The sequence below is a fragment of the Zalophus californianus genome, chromosome 9, assembly GCF_009762305.2.
Source record: "Zalophus californianus isolate mZalCal1 chromosome 9, mZalCal1.pri.v2, whole genome shotgun sequence".
Lineage (NCBI taxonomy): Eukaryota > Metazoa > Chordata > Mammalia > Carnivora > Otariidae > Zalophus > Zalophus californianus.
In genome coordinates this window covers 19,967,880-19,984,076 of record NC_045603.1, presented here as the reverse complement: position 1 = coordinate 19,984,076, position 16,197 = coordinate 19,967,880, and the positions used below count along the sequence as shown (strand labels likewise).

General features: G+C 43.6%; 1 protein-coding gene across 2 annotated transcripts in view; it reads right to left on the bottom strand.

Annotated features, from left to right (window-relative positions):
- Positions 1-15,362, bottom strand: part of GNPTAB (N-acetylglucosamine-1-phosphate transferase subunits alpha and beta) — a 72,264-nt gene extending 56,902 nt beyond the window's left edge. The window contains exon 1 of one of the 2 annotated variants that reach the window (XM_027593592.2): positions 15,035-15,362. In XM_027593592.2, the coding sequence (XP_027449393.2) occupies positions 15,035-15,099 (65 nt within the window). In that variant the 5' untranslated portion in view covers positions 15,100-15,362. The remainder of the gene's footprint in view (positions 1-15,034) is intronic. The other variant, XM_027593593.2, reaches the window with a different exon arrangement.
- Positions 15,363-16,197: the final 835 nt, after the last annotated feature.

Below are 16,197 nucleotides of genomic sequence, written 5' to 3'. Positions count from 1 at the left end.
AATTGTTAAAATGGTAAATTTTATGTTATTTGTGTTTTACAACAATAACTCAAATGAGGAGTAAGTCACTACAATACTCCTCCCAAAAGAGTAATAAAGGAACATTATGAACAACTCTAAGACTACAGATCTGACAGCTTAAATGGACCAATTCCTTGAGAGACACAATCTACCAAAGCTCAAACGAGAAACAGATAACCTGAATAGGCACATACCTATTAAAGAATTTGACTCAATAATTAATTACTTCCCAAACAGAAAGCACCAGCCCCAGGTGGGTTCACTGATAATTTCTACCAAACATTTAAAGAAATAATACCAATTCTCTATGATGTCTTCGAGAAAAAAGACTTCCTAATTCATTCTATGAAGAAAAGTATTACAAACAATATTTCTCATGAACATAGATGTAAAAATCCTCAATAAAATGTTATCAAATCAAATCTAACAATGTATAGAAAGAATCATATACCATAAACACGTGGGATATATTCTACATACAAATTTCTGAATCCTGGTTCAACATTCCAAAATCAGTTAATGTAACCCATCACATCAATAGGCCAAAAAAAAAAAAAATATGATTATAATAGGTGCATAAAAAAGCATTTGACAAAAATCCAAAACCCATTTTTTATTTAAAAAAAAAAAAAACTGTCAGCAAACCAGGAATAGAAGGAAACTTCCTCTCAACTTAAAAATAATATTTACAGGGTTGCCTGGGTGGCTCAGTTGGTTAAGCGGCTGCTTTCAGCTCAGGTCATGATCCCAGGATCCTGGGATCGAGCCCCATGTTGGGCTCCCTGCTCAGTGGAGAGCCTGCTTCTCCCTCTCTCTGCTGCTCCCCTGCTTGTGCTTGCTCTCTCCCTCTCTCCCTCTCTCTCTCTCTCTGTGTCAAGTAAATAAATAAAATCTTTAAAACAAAAATAATATTTACAAAAAACCTACAGTTAACATTATACCAAGTGAGAAACTCAAAGCGTTCCCACTAAGCTCAGGAAAAAGGCAAGGGTATCATCTCTCACTACTGCTTTTCAACAACATATTGAAGTCCTAATTAATGTAATAACACATGGGGCACCTGGGTGGCTCAGTCGTTAAGTGTCTGCCTTTGGCTCAGGTCATGATCCCAGGGTCCTAGGATCAAGCCCCACATCGGGCTCCCTGCTCAGCGGGAAACCTGCTTCTCCCTCTCCCACTCCCCCTGCTTGTGTTCCCTCTCTTGCTGTGTCTCTCTTAGTCAAATAAATAAATAAAATCTTCAAAAAAAAAAAGTAATAACAAAAAAAGGAAATAAAAGGTATATAGATTGGGAAGGAAGACATAAAACTATCTTTGTTGACAGATGACATGACTATGTAGAAAATTCCACAGAATCGACCAAAACAAAACAAAACTCCTGAAACTAATGAACAGTTAGTTGCAGGATACAAGGTTGCAGCACACAAAAGTAATATACAAAAGTAAACTGCTTTCTTATACACCAGCAATGAACTATATGACATTTTGGAAAAGGCATAACTATATACACAGTTTAAAAAAAAAAAAAAAATCAAGGGCACCTGGGTGGCTCAGTTGGTTAAGTGTCTGACTCTTAGCTAAGGTCTTGATCTCAGGGTCATGAGTTCAAGCCCCACACTGGGCTCCACACTGGGCATGGAACCTACTTAATAAAAAAATAAAATAAAATACCCAAAATCATTGACTGCCAGTGGGGAGAGAAGCAAGGACTAGGTGTAGTGCAGGGCAAGGGTATTTTTAGGGTAATGAAACTATTTTGTGTGATACTGTAATGGCAGATACATGATCTAACAGTATGCATTTGTCAAAATTCATAGAACTATACAGTACAAAGAATGGATCCTAATGTTCAATATATTCTTGGTTAATAAAAATGTATCAATATTGGTTCATCAATTATAAAAATGTACCACACACTGATGCAAAATGTTAAAAATAGGGGAAAATATGCTGGGTGAGGGGAGGTATATGAGAAATCTCTGTACTTTCCATGCAGTTTTTTCCATAAACTTAAAGCTGCTGTAAAATAAAACCCATTAAATTTCTATGATAGTTAATTTTATGTGTCAATTTGACTAAGCCAGGGGGGTGTCCAGATATTTGATCAAACATTATTTTGGTTGTGTCACTGAAGGTGTTTCTGGATAAATTAACATTTGAAGGAATAGACTGAGTAAAGCGTTTGTCCTCCTATTGTGGATGGACCTCATTGCATCAGTTGAAAGCCTAAATAAAACAAAAAGGCTGAGTAAGAGAGAACTGCTTCTGACCTGACTGCCTTGAGCTGGAACATCAGTCTTTCCTCCCTTTGGATTCAAAACAAAACATCAGCTCTTCCTGGCTCTCAAGTCTGCCAATTTTAAGACGGGGACTATACTAAGCTCTTCTGTGTTTCAGGCCTTTAGAATTAGAGTAGAACTACACCATTGGCTGGGGCGCCTGGGTGGCTCAGTTGGTTAAGTGTCTGCCTTTGGCTCTGGTCATGATCCCAAGGTCCTGGGATTGAGCCCCATGCCAGGCGCCCTACTCAATGGGAAGTCTGCTTCTCCCTCTCCCTTTCCGTGTGCTCTCTCTCTCAAATAAATAAATAAAATCCTAAAATAATAATAATTTTAAAAAAAGAACTACACCATTGGCTCTCCTAGGTCTCTAGCCTTGCAGATCCTGGAGACCTGTCAGCCTCCATAATCATGTGAGCCAATTCTATGTAATAAATCTATTTCCATACACACACAGATACACATCCTATTGGTTCCGTTTCTCTGAAGAACTCTAATATAATTATATATGTATATCAACTAAACCTATCTACTTTCTATTAAGGTTAAATTTAGAAACAAACTGATCACTGCAGGTGACCTTTCTATATTTAGATACTAGGACAAAGTATGTCTGCACTTAACTTCCTGGTGCCAGGTTCTATTCTAGGGGCTGAGGATACAGCAGTGAATAAGACAGAAAATCTGTTCCCAGAGCTTACTTTTTGGTGAAGCGAGAGAAGACATTAAATATATACACAGACACACATTTTCAGACTAAGTACTATTAAAAAAAAAGAAGAAAAAGGGGACTATAATAAGGAATGGCCTGCTGAAAAAGGCTACTTTAGGTTGGGTGAAAAGGTGTTACTGAGCTAAGACCTATAAGACAAAAAGGGCCCCAACACATGATGGGTCTGGACGCAGTGGTCTCCAGGCTGATGGGACTGATAATGCAAAGCTCCTAAGGCAGAAACAAACTTGATGGTTCAGGGAATAAAAAGACAGTGAATACACCAGTTCTAAGTCTAAACCTCAGGTAGGTTTACAAGTATCCGCCTGATTTTTTATGCCTTTACCACTGTCTTGAGAAGAACATGCATAGGATGGCCCACTGGTCCCAGGAGGATGCAAGACAACCAAATCCCACCTAGATGATCCAATTCCCAAGTGTCCAGCACATCAAGGGAATAAATGTCATTTAAAAAAAGATTCCATTTATTTGAAAAAGAGAGAGAGAGAGCACAAGCAAGGGGAGGAAGCTAATCCGACACAAGGCTCAATCCCAGGACCCTGGGATCATGAACCTGAGCTGAAGGAAGACACTTAACTGACTGAGCCACCCAGGCACCCAGAATAAATGTAATTTTAAGCCATGGGATTGGCAAATTTTTTTTCTATAAAGGCCCAAAAATAGTAATCATCTGAATGGTCTCTATTTTCTTCAGGATGAATCCAAATTCTTTCATATCATTCAACAGCCAAGTCCTAAACTGGCTACTACATGCCTCTCCAGCTTCAATCCCCAGTGTGCTGCAGCCCTTCAGAACTACTTTTGTTCCTGAGAAGTGATAATGCCTCTCAAACCCATGCCTTTACACCTATGGCATCCTTCCCTATTGAAAAGGGGTGTCTGTGTGTAGCGGGAGGGGGTCCCCTTCCTTCCCTTGGGCCATCTATCCGATTTCCTTCAAGATCCAGTTCAAATGTCACTTACGTCTGAGAAACACCTGTGCCTTGTCCTTCAACTTAATTTATCGCAATGCATTTTGTCTACATGCTTGCCCATCTCCCTGTTTAGAGTGAGCTCCTCAAGAGCAGAAAGAAACTGAATCATCTTTGTGTCTCTAGTAGGCAGCAGAGTACCTGGCCCAGAGTAGGCACCTCCCTAAATCTCTGTCGAATAAACAACTTCTGAAAATTTGGTAAAGAAGTTTTATCCAATTTGGAATTAATCAGAGACAGAAATGAAGCTAATGGGGGCGCCTGTGTGGCTCAGTTGGTTGAGCATCTGCCTTCAGCTCAGGTGATGATCTCAGGGTCCTGGGATCAAGCCCCACATAGGACTCTCTGCTCAGCAGGGAGTCTGTTTCTTCCTCTCAATCTCCCTCTGTGCTTCCTCTCTCTTCACTCTCTCAAATAAATAAAATCTTAAAAAAAAAAAAAGAAATTAATTTAATGGCATGAGGTAGTGAAGGGGGAATAAAAGGCATATGGCGGGGGGGGGGGGGGGAGGAGATAAACTAGAACCTAAAAGAAGAAACCATTTTAGGAAGCAATTTTAAAGTGGGCAATATGGTTTTTAGTCTGATGGTAGAATGCAATAGGCTCTCCCTGCACAAGTGTGACTTAGTCTGTAACATTTTTCAAAGATCACTTTTTTCCCCTGCTTAATTTAGTGCAAGTATGAATCACACACAGGCTGACTAATCATCTGCTAAAGACACTGCATGTGGATCACAAGACTCGAAAAATCAATCTAAAGGACAGTAAGAGATACTACAAGATATATTGTGAACATGCAGAACTTACTACAGCTACACTTGTTACATTTTAGAAGGAACTAGAATAACATACATTATTGTAAAGCACAGCCTGTATTAAATTAATGCACTTACTGCCTCTGTTTTCCTATCAACATAATAAATAAAGCACACTCAGGTAAAGAAATCATTGTGAACCTTTCAGCTCTGTCTCTAAGGAAAGATTAATGTACTTTTCAATGTGACCTTTGGCACCAGACCAGAAGGTTGGTCTCCGGCTGCTCTCTTCACTGAGCATCCTGGCCAAGGGAAGAACAGTCCTGGGATGGGACATGTGGCATTTATTTAGCATTTACTAAACACCTTGCACCAGGCACTATGCAAGGTGCCTTGCATACATTAGGCATGTCATTTAAACCATCTTTCCTCACTAAGGCTCAATCACAATCAATGAATAAAAATAATTTTTTTAAGTATTCATTCAACAAAGCACTTATTCGTTCACTTAACACCCATAGTTAGCATCTGGCAGAGCAAATGAACTTGTCCATCTTGCTCAGTTTTGTATCCCAAGATGTCAGCGGAGTGTCTGGCACATAATGGAACACAAAGACCAGATGATTTTGCCTCCTAAATCTCTCAAATCTATCCACTTCTCCTAACATACCCTTCTACCAGCCTAGTCCAAGGCTCCTCATTAAGTGCCTGCAGCCATTCTTGCTCTCCCTCTAACTCAGGTTTTTCCACTCTGGCACTATTGACCTTTAATACCTGAAAACCCGGTGTGGGGGCTGTCCTGTGCATTACAGAAAATTCATCAGCATCCCTGGCCTCCACTCACTAAAGACAGTACATAATAACCTTGAATGGCATCCCATTGTTCCTAGGACAAACACCCAAATCCTGAACACCTAATCTACCAAGTGCTGGGAAGTGGGTACCACCAACTGCACCAGTCTCCCCTAGATCCTCACTTTCTCTTGCTCTCCAGCCTCCAGTCACATGGGCCTGTGTTCACCTTCTCAAATGTACCCCAACTTCAAGACCTTCACGTTGGTTCCAGAGTCTGAACACTACTGATATTTCGGGCTTGATAATCTTTGCTGTGGGGCCTGTCCTGTGCATATGTTTAGCAGAATCTCTGGCCTCCACCCACTAAAGGCCAGTAGCACCAACCCCACCCCGTGCCCCAGCTGTGACAACCTAAAATATCTCCAGACATTGCCAAATGCCTCTGGGGGCAAAATCGCCCCTGGTTGACAACCAATGGCCTAGAGAGCACACTCGCCCTGCTCTGTCCTCTGCCCCAGCACCTGTGACCCTTCAAAGTTGAGCTGCACTTACATTAAGAAAGCCTCTCCCGACCCAGGCACCCGACAGGATGGTGAGACCACTGCTGGTCTCTTCCACAACACCCTCTCCTTCTTTGTAGCGTTTCTCACAAACTGTCATTAAGAAGCATTTAATGTCTGATTGTACAACCAGAATATAAACTCCTCGTCTGCAGGAGCAGCCTGCTTTGCTCTATGCTCTATGCTCGGGGGCCTAGCACTGTGCTCAAAGAATGTGCTGTCAGAAGAATGATTCTGGCATTCTGCTGGGCGCAGTGACCCCAAGATAAGAAAGGCAACGTCTTTGTGCTCAAGATGCTGAGTACAGAAATGGCACATAGGTTTCGTCTCCTGGGCAAACTCAATTAACTGCACCAAGAAAACGTGCACGTAGAAATGTTTCTCCTGAGGCACCAAAAGACCAGATGTCACATTCCAAAGTGAAGAGTTGAAACAAGAGGCAAAGTTTCCTCAGGAGATGGTTGAAAACTCATCCAAATCATGGTAGAAAGGTCCAGGGGAGGGTTTAGGAAGCAGCTGGCATTCTGCAAATCCACTTGATCTCACTGAAAGGGGAAGGTGGAGATCTTTTTCCATTCTCCTCAAGCCAGGGAAAGGGCTCAGTGGGACCACCAAGATAGCCCACTACAGGTCTGTGCAGGTGGATGGATGCCACATCCGTCTCACACCCAAGAAACAGAAGGGCAGGCTGGCTAACTGCTCTGAGGACAAAGGAGAGGTTGCTGCTACGCTGGAATCAGCCCACGCTACCCCACTTTGAGCTGACAGGGTTCAGGATACACTACTCCAAAATACAGCACCTTGGCTTATTGAATATTTCAAGCTGAAGAAATCTGAGAAACAGCAGATGCAGAAAGAATTTTCTGACCTTCCCCTGAAGCAGGTAATCAGACTCTCTGTGAGAGGTGCCCTCCTTACACCAGGAGGAAAGAAGCATCCTTATCTCCAAAGAACAAGTATTGCCGAAAGGAATCTGAATGAACAGGCCTTGTGTTTCCCCAGCTTACTACACTTAGCTCATTCTCTTTTTTTATCCTATCACAATTTTCCCAAACTCTCCATTCATTAAACCTTCAATAAAAATACTCAGGTTTAACTACTTTTTTGGGTCTTTATTTCCTTATGTAAGCTCCCACATCATGTTAAACTTGTATTAAATAAATATGTATGCTTTTCTCTTATCAATCTGTCTTTTGTTACAGGGGCCTTAGCTAAGAACTTAGAAGAGTAGAAGAAAAAGATAAACTTCCTCTCTTACAAAGCAAAGCACATCAGTCTCCCATGCACAGATGTGTGCCACACACAAGAGAATACCTGCAGAGGGTCATCTTAGACCAGGTCCAGGGCCCCCCAAAAGAAAAGCAAAGAGACTGAGATGAGAGGCTCACAGTACTATCAGATTCCTAGGGACCAAGGAAGGAGCAAGCAACCAGCCTAAACGAAGAGGCATTTGCTCTCACCAGAGTTAAAGCAAGTCATGGCTCTCAGGCTGTGGTCTCTGAAGGAGGTCCTCTGAAAGCACTCAAGACAGAACAAGCTCTTTGGAATCTCCAGCACCTGTTTTGGAAGGACTTTCCTGCCCTCGCTTCCTTTCCCTCTTCTAGGTGCTCCAACCTCCTAGGGTGCTGGCCTCTAGAAAGGGCCAGAAACAGGCTATGGAGGTGAAGAAGCATCAGATGAAGAAAGAGAAAAGTAGCCCACTGTGCCCAACCTTCCTTCCTCAATTGTAGGCTTTCTGCCTAGGGCAGGCCTGAGCAGGCCTTACGTAAAAGGCTTCAAATTCAACAGGCTTGAAGTCACTGAAATGACATTATGTTTCATAATCTGAAGTGACCACAAGACTCTTTATTACCAGGATGCCTGGGTGGCTCAGTCGCTTAAGCATCTGCTTCCAGCTCGGGTCATGATCCCAGGGTCCTGGGATCAAGTCCCACATCAGGCTCCATGCTCAGTGGGGAGCCTGCTTCTCTCTCTGCCTGCCGCTCCTCCGTTTGTGCTCTCTCTCTCTGACAAATAAAAAAAAAAATCTTAAAAAAAAAAAAAGACTTTTTATTACCTAGCAGTGACAAGAAAAGGCTTAAGCCCATCTGAATTTTCACCGAAAGGCAGAGGTAGAACTAACCCTACAAGTTGATAAAAAGGGCCAGTGGGAGATAAAGACACTTGCTACACATCAGTTGTGCTTATTCAACATGAGAAATGCTACACATCCCACCAGTTGTGCTTACTGAACATGACACTTACAGCCATGATCTACCCAGCACCACTTACCTACTCTTTCCTAATAGAACTCCATACCCACATAACACAAATGTTCAGGAGACAGGCCCTAAGTTCAGGAATGGATCAGACTGGTCCAAAAGCAACCTCTTCCTCCTTTCAAGGGGTGTTTTTAGGAATGCCTCTATGATCCAATTCCAGGAAAGGTTTGCTGAGGTCTTGGGTCAAGTTCTTCCTCCATACTCTGGGAGAGCTCTCAGGAGCTAGAGGAATCCCACACTGTTAAAGAATTATTCTGAAGCTATGTTTGGGTGCAGTGAAGAAAAGGCACCATGATGAACGCTGCTGTCTGTCAAAGGGAGGCAGAGTGGTAAGGTCTGCACTGTAGGCAGGTAGAAGGAAGTGTGGAATTAGATCTTGTCGTCAAAGCAGCTGGAGATGGCGGAGTCACAAACGTCTGGATGGGGGTCTGAAACGCGACATCCCCCATAAGAGGAGATGGCCAAGGAGCAAAGCCTGGAGAATCTCAACATTCAAGACTTGAGAGAAAACAGTGGGTGGGCAAGGAGAACAGGGAGGGTAGTCTCTGTGAAGAAAGAGAGAGTGAGAATATCTCAACCAGGTGTACCAGGTGCTGCAAGAAGGTTAAGTTTTTTCTCTCACAACATGCTAAATTGCATTAACAAAATGAACAATATTTAGACCTCATTGCTAAAACTGTAACTATCAAATCACCATATTAAAGATACACAATGAATCGCTGCTGAAAGATGTAAGGGCACATGAACTGCATATTAACACGGCCAACAACAACAACAACAAAAAACACACCCAACTAAGAATACAGGTTTCACAGATAGAATAATTAGTAAGACATCCAAAATGGAAATAACTTTTTTACATCTTTTGGAAGAAGGTACAAGGCTAACAGCTATCACAGTCACAATGCCAACAGTAAGGCCCAGGAAAGGAAATGGGTTTTGGCTTGAGGCACTGTGTAGACCATGTGCTGCTCTGGCCCTTCTCTTGATAACAGCCTCGTGACTGCCCTCTGGGGAACTCCCTTCAGTTCCTGTGGTTGAGACTGACAGCACCACCCACAACCCTAGCTCTGGGGACGGTCCAGGCAGTTAACGAGGGCATAGCAAAGGCACTCGTTCCATGGCTGGGCAGGCCACCCTGGGTCTAGCTGGCACTAAGGAGAAAGAAACTCAACTGACAGACTAGAAGCTGCAGGGGCTGGCTGCAATCTCCTCCCATATGGGCAGCACCTGCCTGGGTACTAAACCAACAGAGCTAGAGACTAGGGACAAAAAGAGATTGCTGATGTCATCATTTGAGCACCTCTATCCAACCCTGTGAGAAGCTTCACCCTGTTTTTCAACAACATGAGTCAAAAAACTACCTTTTTCTTAAGGCAGGTCTGAGTTGGGTTCTGTCACTTGCAACGAAGTGCTGATGGTATCAGTTCAAACCGCTAACAGTTCAAAAGCGAAAAGTTCCTGCCTCCTTGTAAAAATCTCAACTTCCTCTAGGATGTTTCAACCCCTAATTTTCTTCCTTTCCTCTGACTTTCTAAGCAATTACTGTGTACCCATTCAATTACCTACTTCCTTGTATTGTTACTCGTATCTATAGCATGACCTCACCTCAACTAGACAAACATGGCCAAAGATGACCTGTAATTCTCTGTATATCTGCTAACACCTTTTTCACCATAAAAAGTACAATCAGACCAATGGTGTCTGAGAAATCAAAGGTAGCTAGAGATGGGTCCGCATCAGGGTAGAAATCTTAACTTTTGGAAATGAACTTGAAGGGATGTTTATTAAGATCACCCAATTAACTAATGCATTCACCCATCCATATCAAGTATTTATTTGGCACCAACTGGGTACCCAGCACCTCCTAGGTGCTAAGAATATAGCAGGTACTAAGACAAGGTCCCTGCTTTGACAGTTAGCAGGGCTGTGTATCTTTCCCAAACCCCACAAAAGAAAGAGACCATTTAAAAAGGCTCTGTGTGGCCACTGGCATTTTCTCTCTAGTGCAAATGACATTACAGTTTATGCTTTCTCATATGAAGCACTCAATAAATGTATATTCACAGAACATTAAAGCTAAAATGAGGGTCTGAGAAATCTCAACTTTTTAAAACATTTTTAATTAATGAAAGCTTTCCTCACCCCTGAAAGAAATCTACACGAGATAAGGTAACAGATAAGCGTGGCTGCCCCAAACCAGGAGGCAGCTGGGAGTACCAACACAGCATAGAAAGCACTGAAGGTCACCGTTTATGCTGGAACTAGAACCAGGCCAGAGGCTGTCTCCCAATTCTCAGGCCAGGTCCCTTGGACTCCACCTATTTGTTGCCTTTGACAAAGAACACACTCAAAATATACGCTTAATGAGTGAACTAATCAAATACAAACACGGTAGTTACCGTGTATTTCTTTCTTCACATTGAGCCAGGATGAGAAACTGGTCACCAAGGCTGAGTATGACTTTGACTGGATCCAGTTTTCAACCTTCTTTTTCACAGAACAGTAACATCTCATTAATCCAAAATGGCAGAAGGCAGACAAGCAAAAGGGAGCAGGGAGGCCAGGGGAAAGTTACTACCCAGTATGGGTAGATTCTACCTAAATCTGCTTCCTCGTGGAAGTTAATTTTGGCATACTTACTTGTTTCCATACATGCAGATACACTCATATACACCCAGCTGTGATTTACAATCCTCTATTCGCAATCCCGAAATCCAGAAAGTTCTCAACACTGAAGACCTTTTTGTACCTTATTTGGCAACAAAACCTGACCACCTGAACTCATTTGGTGGCAACACTTGGCCTACAACTGACTGGAAACTACAGTATTTATTTTCCTGAGTAAAAATACTCCTATGTTTCACTGTAAAAGATACTGATGTTTAATTATAAGGTTAATTCAGTAGAATTCTCAGATAAGGGATGGTGGATTTGTATATAAATGGTTCAACTAAATACAGATGGCCCTGAAGTAATAAATTTTTATTTCAAAAGCACATGTTTTAAAGTCTACAAAATATCAACCAACAGAGGACAAATATTTAAAGTCAGAAGTTTCTGAGCTAAAAATGATCTCAGGAGCACAGTAATCTAGTGCCCTGATTTGCAGATGTGGGGACGTAGGCTCCCAGAGGCCACAGGATTTATCCAATCAACTAGTTTACATTAGATAAGCTCCTATCTGCTTCTCACCCCAAGGCAGTACACTTCCGTGGCTATTAGTACCCATCCTGAGGGCTCTCCCTGTGGTTTGGATCCAGCTCTGCTTTTGTTGAATCAGAGTTCCCAAGAGTTCTCCAGAAACTACCTGGCTCAACTTTAAGGGAAATTTTTTTTAAAATACTATGTGTTAATACTTCCCTCCCTCAATTATATTTTTCTTCCTCAAAATTTGGATGAGTGTACAAAGGGCTTATCAAAAGGCAGCAGCCAATACCACTTATACTGAGACGGGGGAAAATTAATGAATTCACAGTTAACAAAGACCTTCTTAGCCCTTTTATCCACTGCAATTAGTGAAGTTGTTAACAAGTTGGTAACATTAACCGTATGATGGGAGTATTCTACTTGAAGGGTTTATTTCAAAATAAGGACTAAGAGCATAAAACAGTTGATGATAATACAGTAGCAGTACCTACCACCATTTAATGAAAGTCTGTTATGTGCCAGGAACCTCGAATGGTGCCTTGTAGAAGAGGTCTTATTTAATCCTATCAACCCTGCAATGAAGGTGTTCTTAGCTCCATTTCAAAGATAAGGAAGCTGGAGTTCAAAAAGGTTAAGTATCTTTTCCAAAATCATACAAAGGACAGCCCAGATTGTGTTGAGAGACCATGAAGAGATGTGCTTAAGAGCAGTACAGCTCTGGAACCATACAGTGTCCCAGTTGAAAGCCCAGCTCTGCTATGAACTAGCTAATCTGTGCAAATGCTTCGGTTTCATCACGTACAAAATTGGTATAATAATAGTGCCCATCTTGCAGGGGTGCTGTCATGAAGATTAAATGAGTTAATACAGGACGCCTGGGAGGCTCAGTGGGTTAAGCGTCTGCCTTCAGCTCAGGTCATGATCCCAGGGTCCTTGGATCAAGTCCTGCGTTGGGCTCCCTGCTCAGTGGGGAGCCTGCTTCTCCCTCTGCCTGCCACTCCCCCAGCTTGTGCACACACTCTCTCTGACAAATAAATAAATAAAAATCTTTAAATAACATTTAAAAAATAAAAAAAATAAAAGTTAATATATGTAAAGCAGTTAAAAGAGTGCCTAGTATCTGGTTAGCCCTATATATTAGCTATTATCATTAACACCAGCACCAGCATTCAAACCCTGATCTGCCTAATCCCATGGCTCCTCTTTTCCACCGTGCTGCAGAAATTGTACTACGGGGGTGCCTGGCTGCCTCAGTCAGTAGACTGTGCGACTCTCAGATCTCCAAGTCATCAGTTCAAACCCCACACTGGGTGTGGAGCCTATTTAAAAGAAAAAGAAAAAAGAAAGAAACTGTACTACAGGCAATATATTAGTGGCACTGAGCCAGCTGTCTCCACCTCCCATGCCATGTGTTGACATTCTTCATCTATTATTTCTTTTGTCTGTTCCAAACTTTAAGATTTGTAGCCCATTTCAAAGCTAACAAATGTCTTTCTTTTGGTAAATAAATAACCAGGCATGGAATACATAAAATGAAAAATTCTAGCAACTGATACCTTTCAGTCACCTTCTCACTGCCGAGGTGTTAGTAAACAGCTATCTTAAGTTTACTCAGGACCAAAAAAATCTTCTATCAAGACACTTAACTGTGCATAGATCTATTCACTGTATTAAATTGCAGTACATGAAACAAAGAATAGCAGTGGTATAACATTAGGCACATATTCCACACTTACATATCTGGGGCACTTTCTCACCCTGACGTATAAGACTTATTTTCATTTGCCTCTAAAACAAGAACTATTAAAAGTAGAAAGCAATGTCACATAATTCATTCACTCATTAAACAAATATTTAGACTGCCTATGCTGGCAGTATCTGGCACAGTGCTTGGGTCAGGATTACAGTAGTTTTAAAAAGACAGCACCCTCTCTTATGAAGCTTACAATCCAGCATGGGTAGACTTTTAGCAAATGTATACTGTGGCATTTCTAAAAACCATTCTCTTAATTTTAAAACCTTCTGGTGCACTTGGGTGGCTCAGATGGTTAAGCGTCTGCCTTCAGCTCAGGTCATGATCCCAGGGTCCTGGGATCGAGTCCTGCATCGGGCTCCCTGCTCCTTGGGAGCCTGCTTCTCCCTCTGCCTCTCTCTCTCTCTGTCTCTCATGAATAAATAAATAAAATCTTTTAAAAATAAATAAATAAAACCTTCTGCAACCTCCTGCCAGAAAAAGGAAATATTAAAACAAGGAAACAGATGTCTAACAATTTGAAAATACAACTTTTCTCCAAGTTGCTATACTTATTTTTAAATGTGTTCTCTAAAATCATACACATGTACTCTTCCAGTTCTGACCTACCCAGTCTCTGCAAACTTGTTTATGATAAAGAATACCGTATTAGACTGTCAATAATACAATAACTATCCAACCTAAACCAAAGGGTTGTTTCATTCAAGAAAATGTTTATAATCTACTACCCTCTCAGAGGCAAAAAATCTATTAAACCTGGGCGTCTCCACCTCCCCAAACCTGCTGTGTGGACCCTCTAAAGAGTTTACAGAGTCTAACCAAACTACTTTATTGCACATTAACTAAGAGCAGATCAAGAAAGGCCGAACTTGTGTGATCCAGAGTCTAAATTATTAGCAGAGCCCATGACCCAAGGGATTGTACTGGCTCCCAAGAGGTTGGGTGCTGGAGTCCAAGTCAGGGCTTCCTGGTCAGATGAAGGGGCCCTAGCCTCAGCTGATCTCGAGATAGGGAAGAATGTCTGGAGCTGCCAACAGATCTCTCACATTCGTGTGTGCACATCTACCAGTAGAGCCTCTACAGGATAACTGGTGTTGTCCCCAGTAACAGAGCAAAAGTGCAAAAAAAAAAAAAAAAATCCCTTTCACAAGTAAGTCTTGAAATTTGGGGCCAGTACCTTGTCCTCACTGCAAATTCACGTACAAAAAAACACACACCCCTTGGAGAAAGTTTTGACATTCATAAAGAAACGAGATTATGATGACAAAGTGCCTTTGTAAAAAGCGAAAAGATGAGAAGGGTGACAACAGAGCAGAAAACCTGTAGGAGGGGCAAGGAAGGACAATTTTGGAGAATTTAGGAATGGGAAAAGACATCGACGCTGGGCCCCGCGAGGGGGCTTCGTGGAGGAAAACAGGCCTGAGGGAAAAAATCAAATGACTTGGGGAGCCCGAAGAAAGCACCTGGAGGCAAAGAGAACCGGCAGAACCAGCGCCTACCCTCAAACCGTCCGGAGGACGCGATCTGGATCCCAGATGTGAGCCCAGAGCTCGGGGAGATCTGAATTCTAGGAGCCTCCGGGGGAAAAGGCAGGCTCTGGGACGTGTCCCCGGAGCTTGAGCGAGGATGGGGAGGCAAGAGGCAAGCACGCCTGGGCTCGGAGCGCCGCGGGGCTCGGCGAGGGCAGGGGCTCGGGGCGCCGCGGGGTCGTGCCGGTCCAAGGCGCCCGGGCCGGGGCACCCGCGCCGCTACTCACCTCTCCGAATTGGAAGGCAGAGACGATGGTGACCACGACGCCCACGAAACAGACGTAGAGCCCATACCTGTGGGACAGGCAGGTATAGGTCTGTCTCTGTAAGAGCTTAAGCAGCATCAGGCCGCCGCCACGCCACGCCACGCCCGAGCAGCCACGGCCGCCGCCGCCTCAGAGAGCCGCCATTCAGCAGCCCCTGCCCGCCCGCCGCGCTCAGGTCACAAGAGGCGGCCGCCACGCATTGCCGCTCCGGGTGATCGACGCCCGCTCGGCTCCGCGCCGCGGCCGCCGCTTCCGGGAGCCGGGAGCCCACGCCCTCGGCGCGGCGGAGGGCGGACCCGCGGCCCGCGAGGCGGCCGGCGCCGCCCGGGTCTAGCCCGGCGAGAGTCGGCGGCGACGGTGGCGGCGGGGCAGCCAGCGCCACCTGGCGGGCGGAGGGGAGGGGGGAGGAGCGGAGCGTAGGCGAGCGCCTTTCCCATCCGCGCGTGCGCGGGGGCCTCTCGGGTCCGCTGGGATCCGCAGAGTTGGGAATGCACGGAGACCGGACTCGACCGTGCAAGGTCGCAGTGCCACAGACAGCGTTATGAGTACCTGTGCGCACAAAACCCTTTCTGCATTTACAGTAATCGGGAAATTATGATAAATCATTTTTACAGCGCTAAGAGGAGATAGTCTGTGAGGCTCCCTTCCCCTCTGTCTTCTTAACTATGTTGTTTAAAAGAGGAAACTTTTGGGCTAAATGTGCCCAAACCCAAATTCAATTCATTCATGTAGTCACTGAATGTGTAGTGAGTGTCCGGTGCCTGGCAAGTGCTTGGTGCTGGGTATTAAAAAATGAACTTGACCTGGCGACTGTTGCCAGGGAGTCTGGCTGGGGAGATAAACCCGCAAACCACTAAGTACAAAAAAGTTAAGATAGAAATCGTGTGAAGTATAGGAGGAGAACCAAGACGGTGGTAGTGGTCAATTAATTCTACTTTGGCACCAAGTGATTTCCAGGAGGGTCTCTCCTCGGCGCCTCTTATTTGGGAGAGATTTTTATTTTCTCTCAGTATACCCTAGTTAATATGATTTTTGTTTTGGTCTAGTCACCCTGGAAAACAGTACACGTAGCCTATGTTGCCATCATTTATAGCCTTTTTAGAATCGTCTTCAGAAGCAGCTTA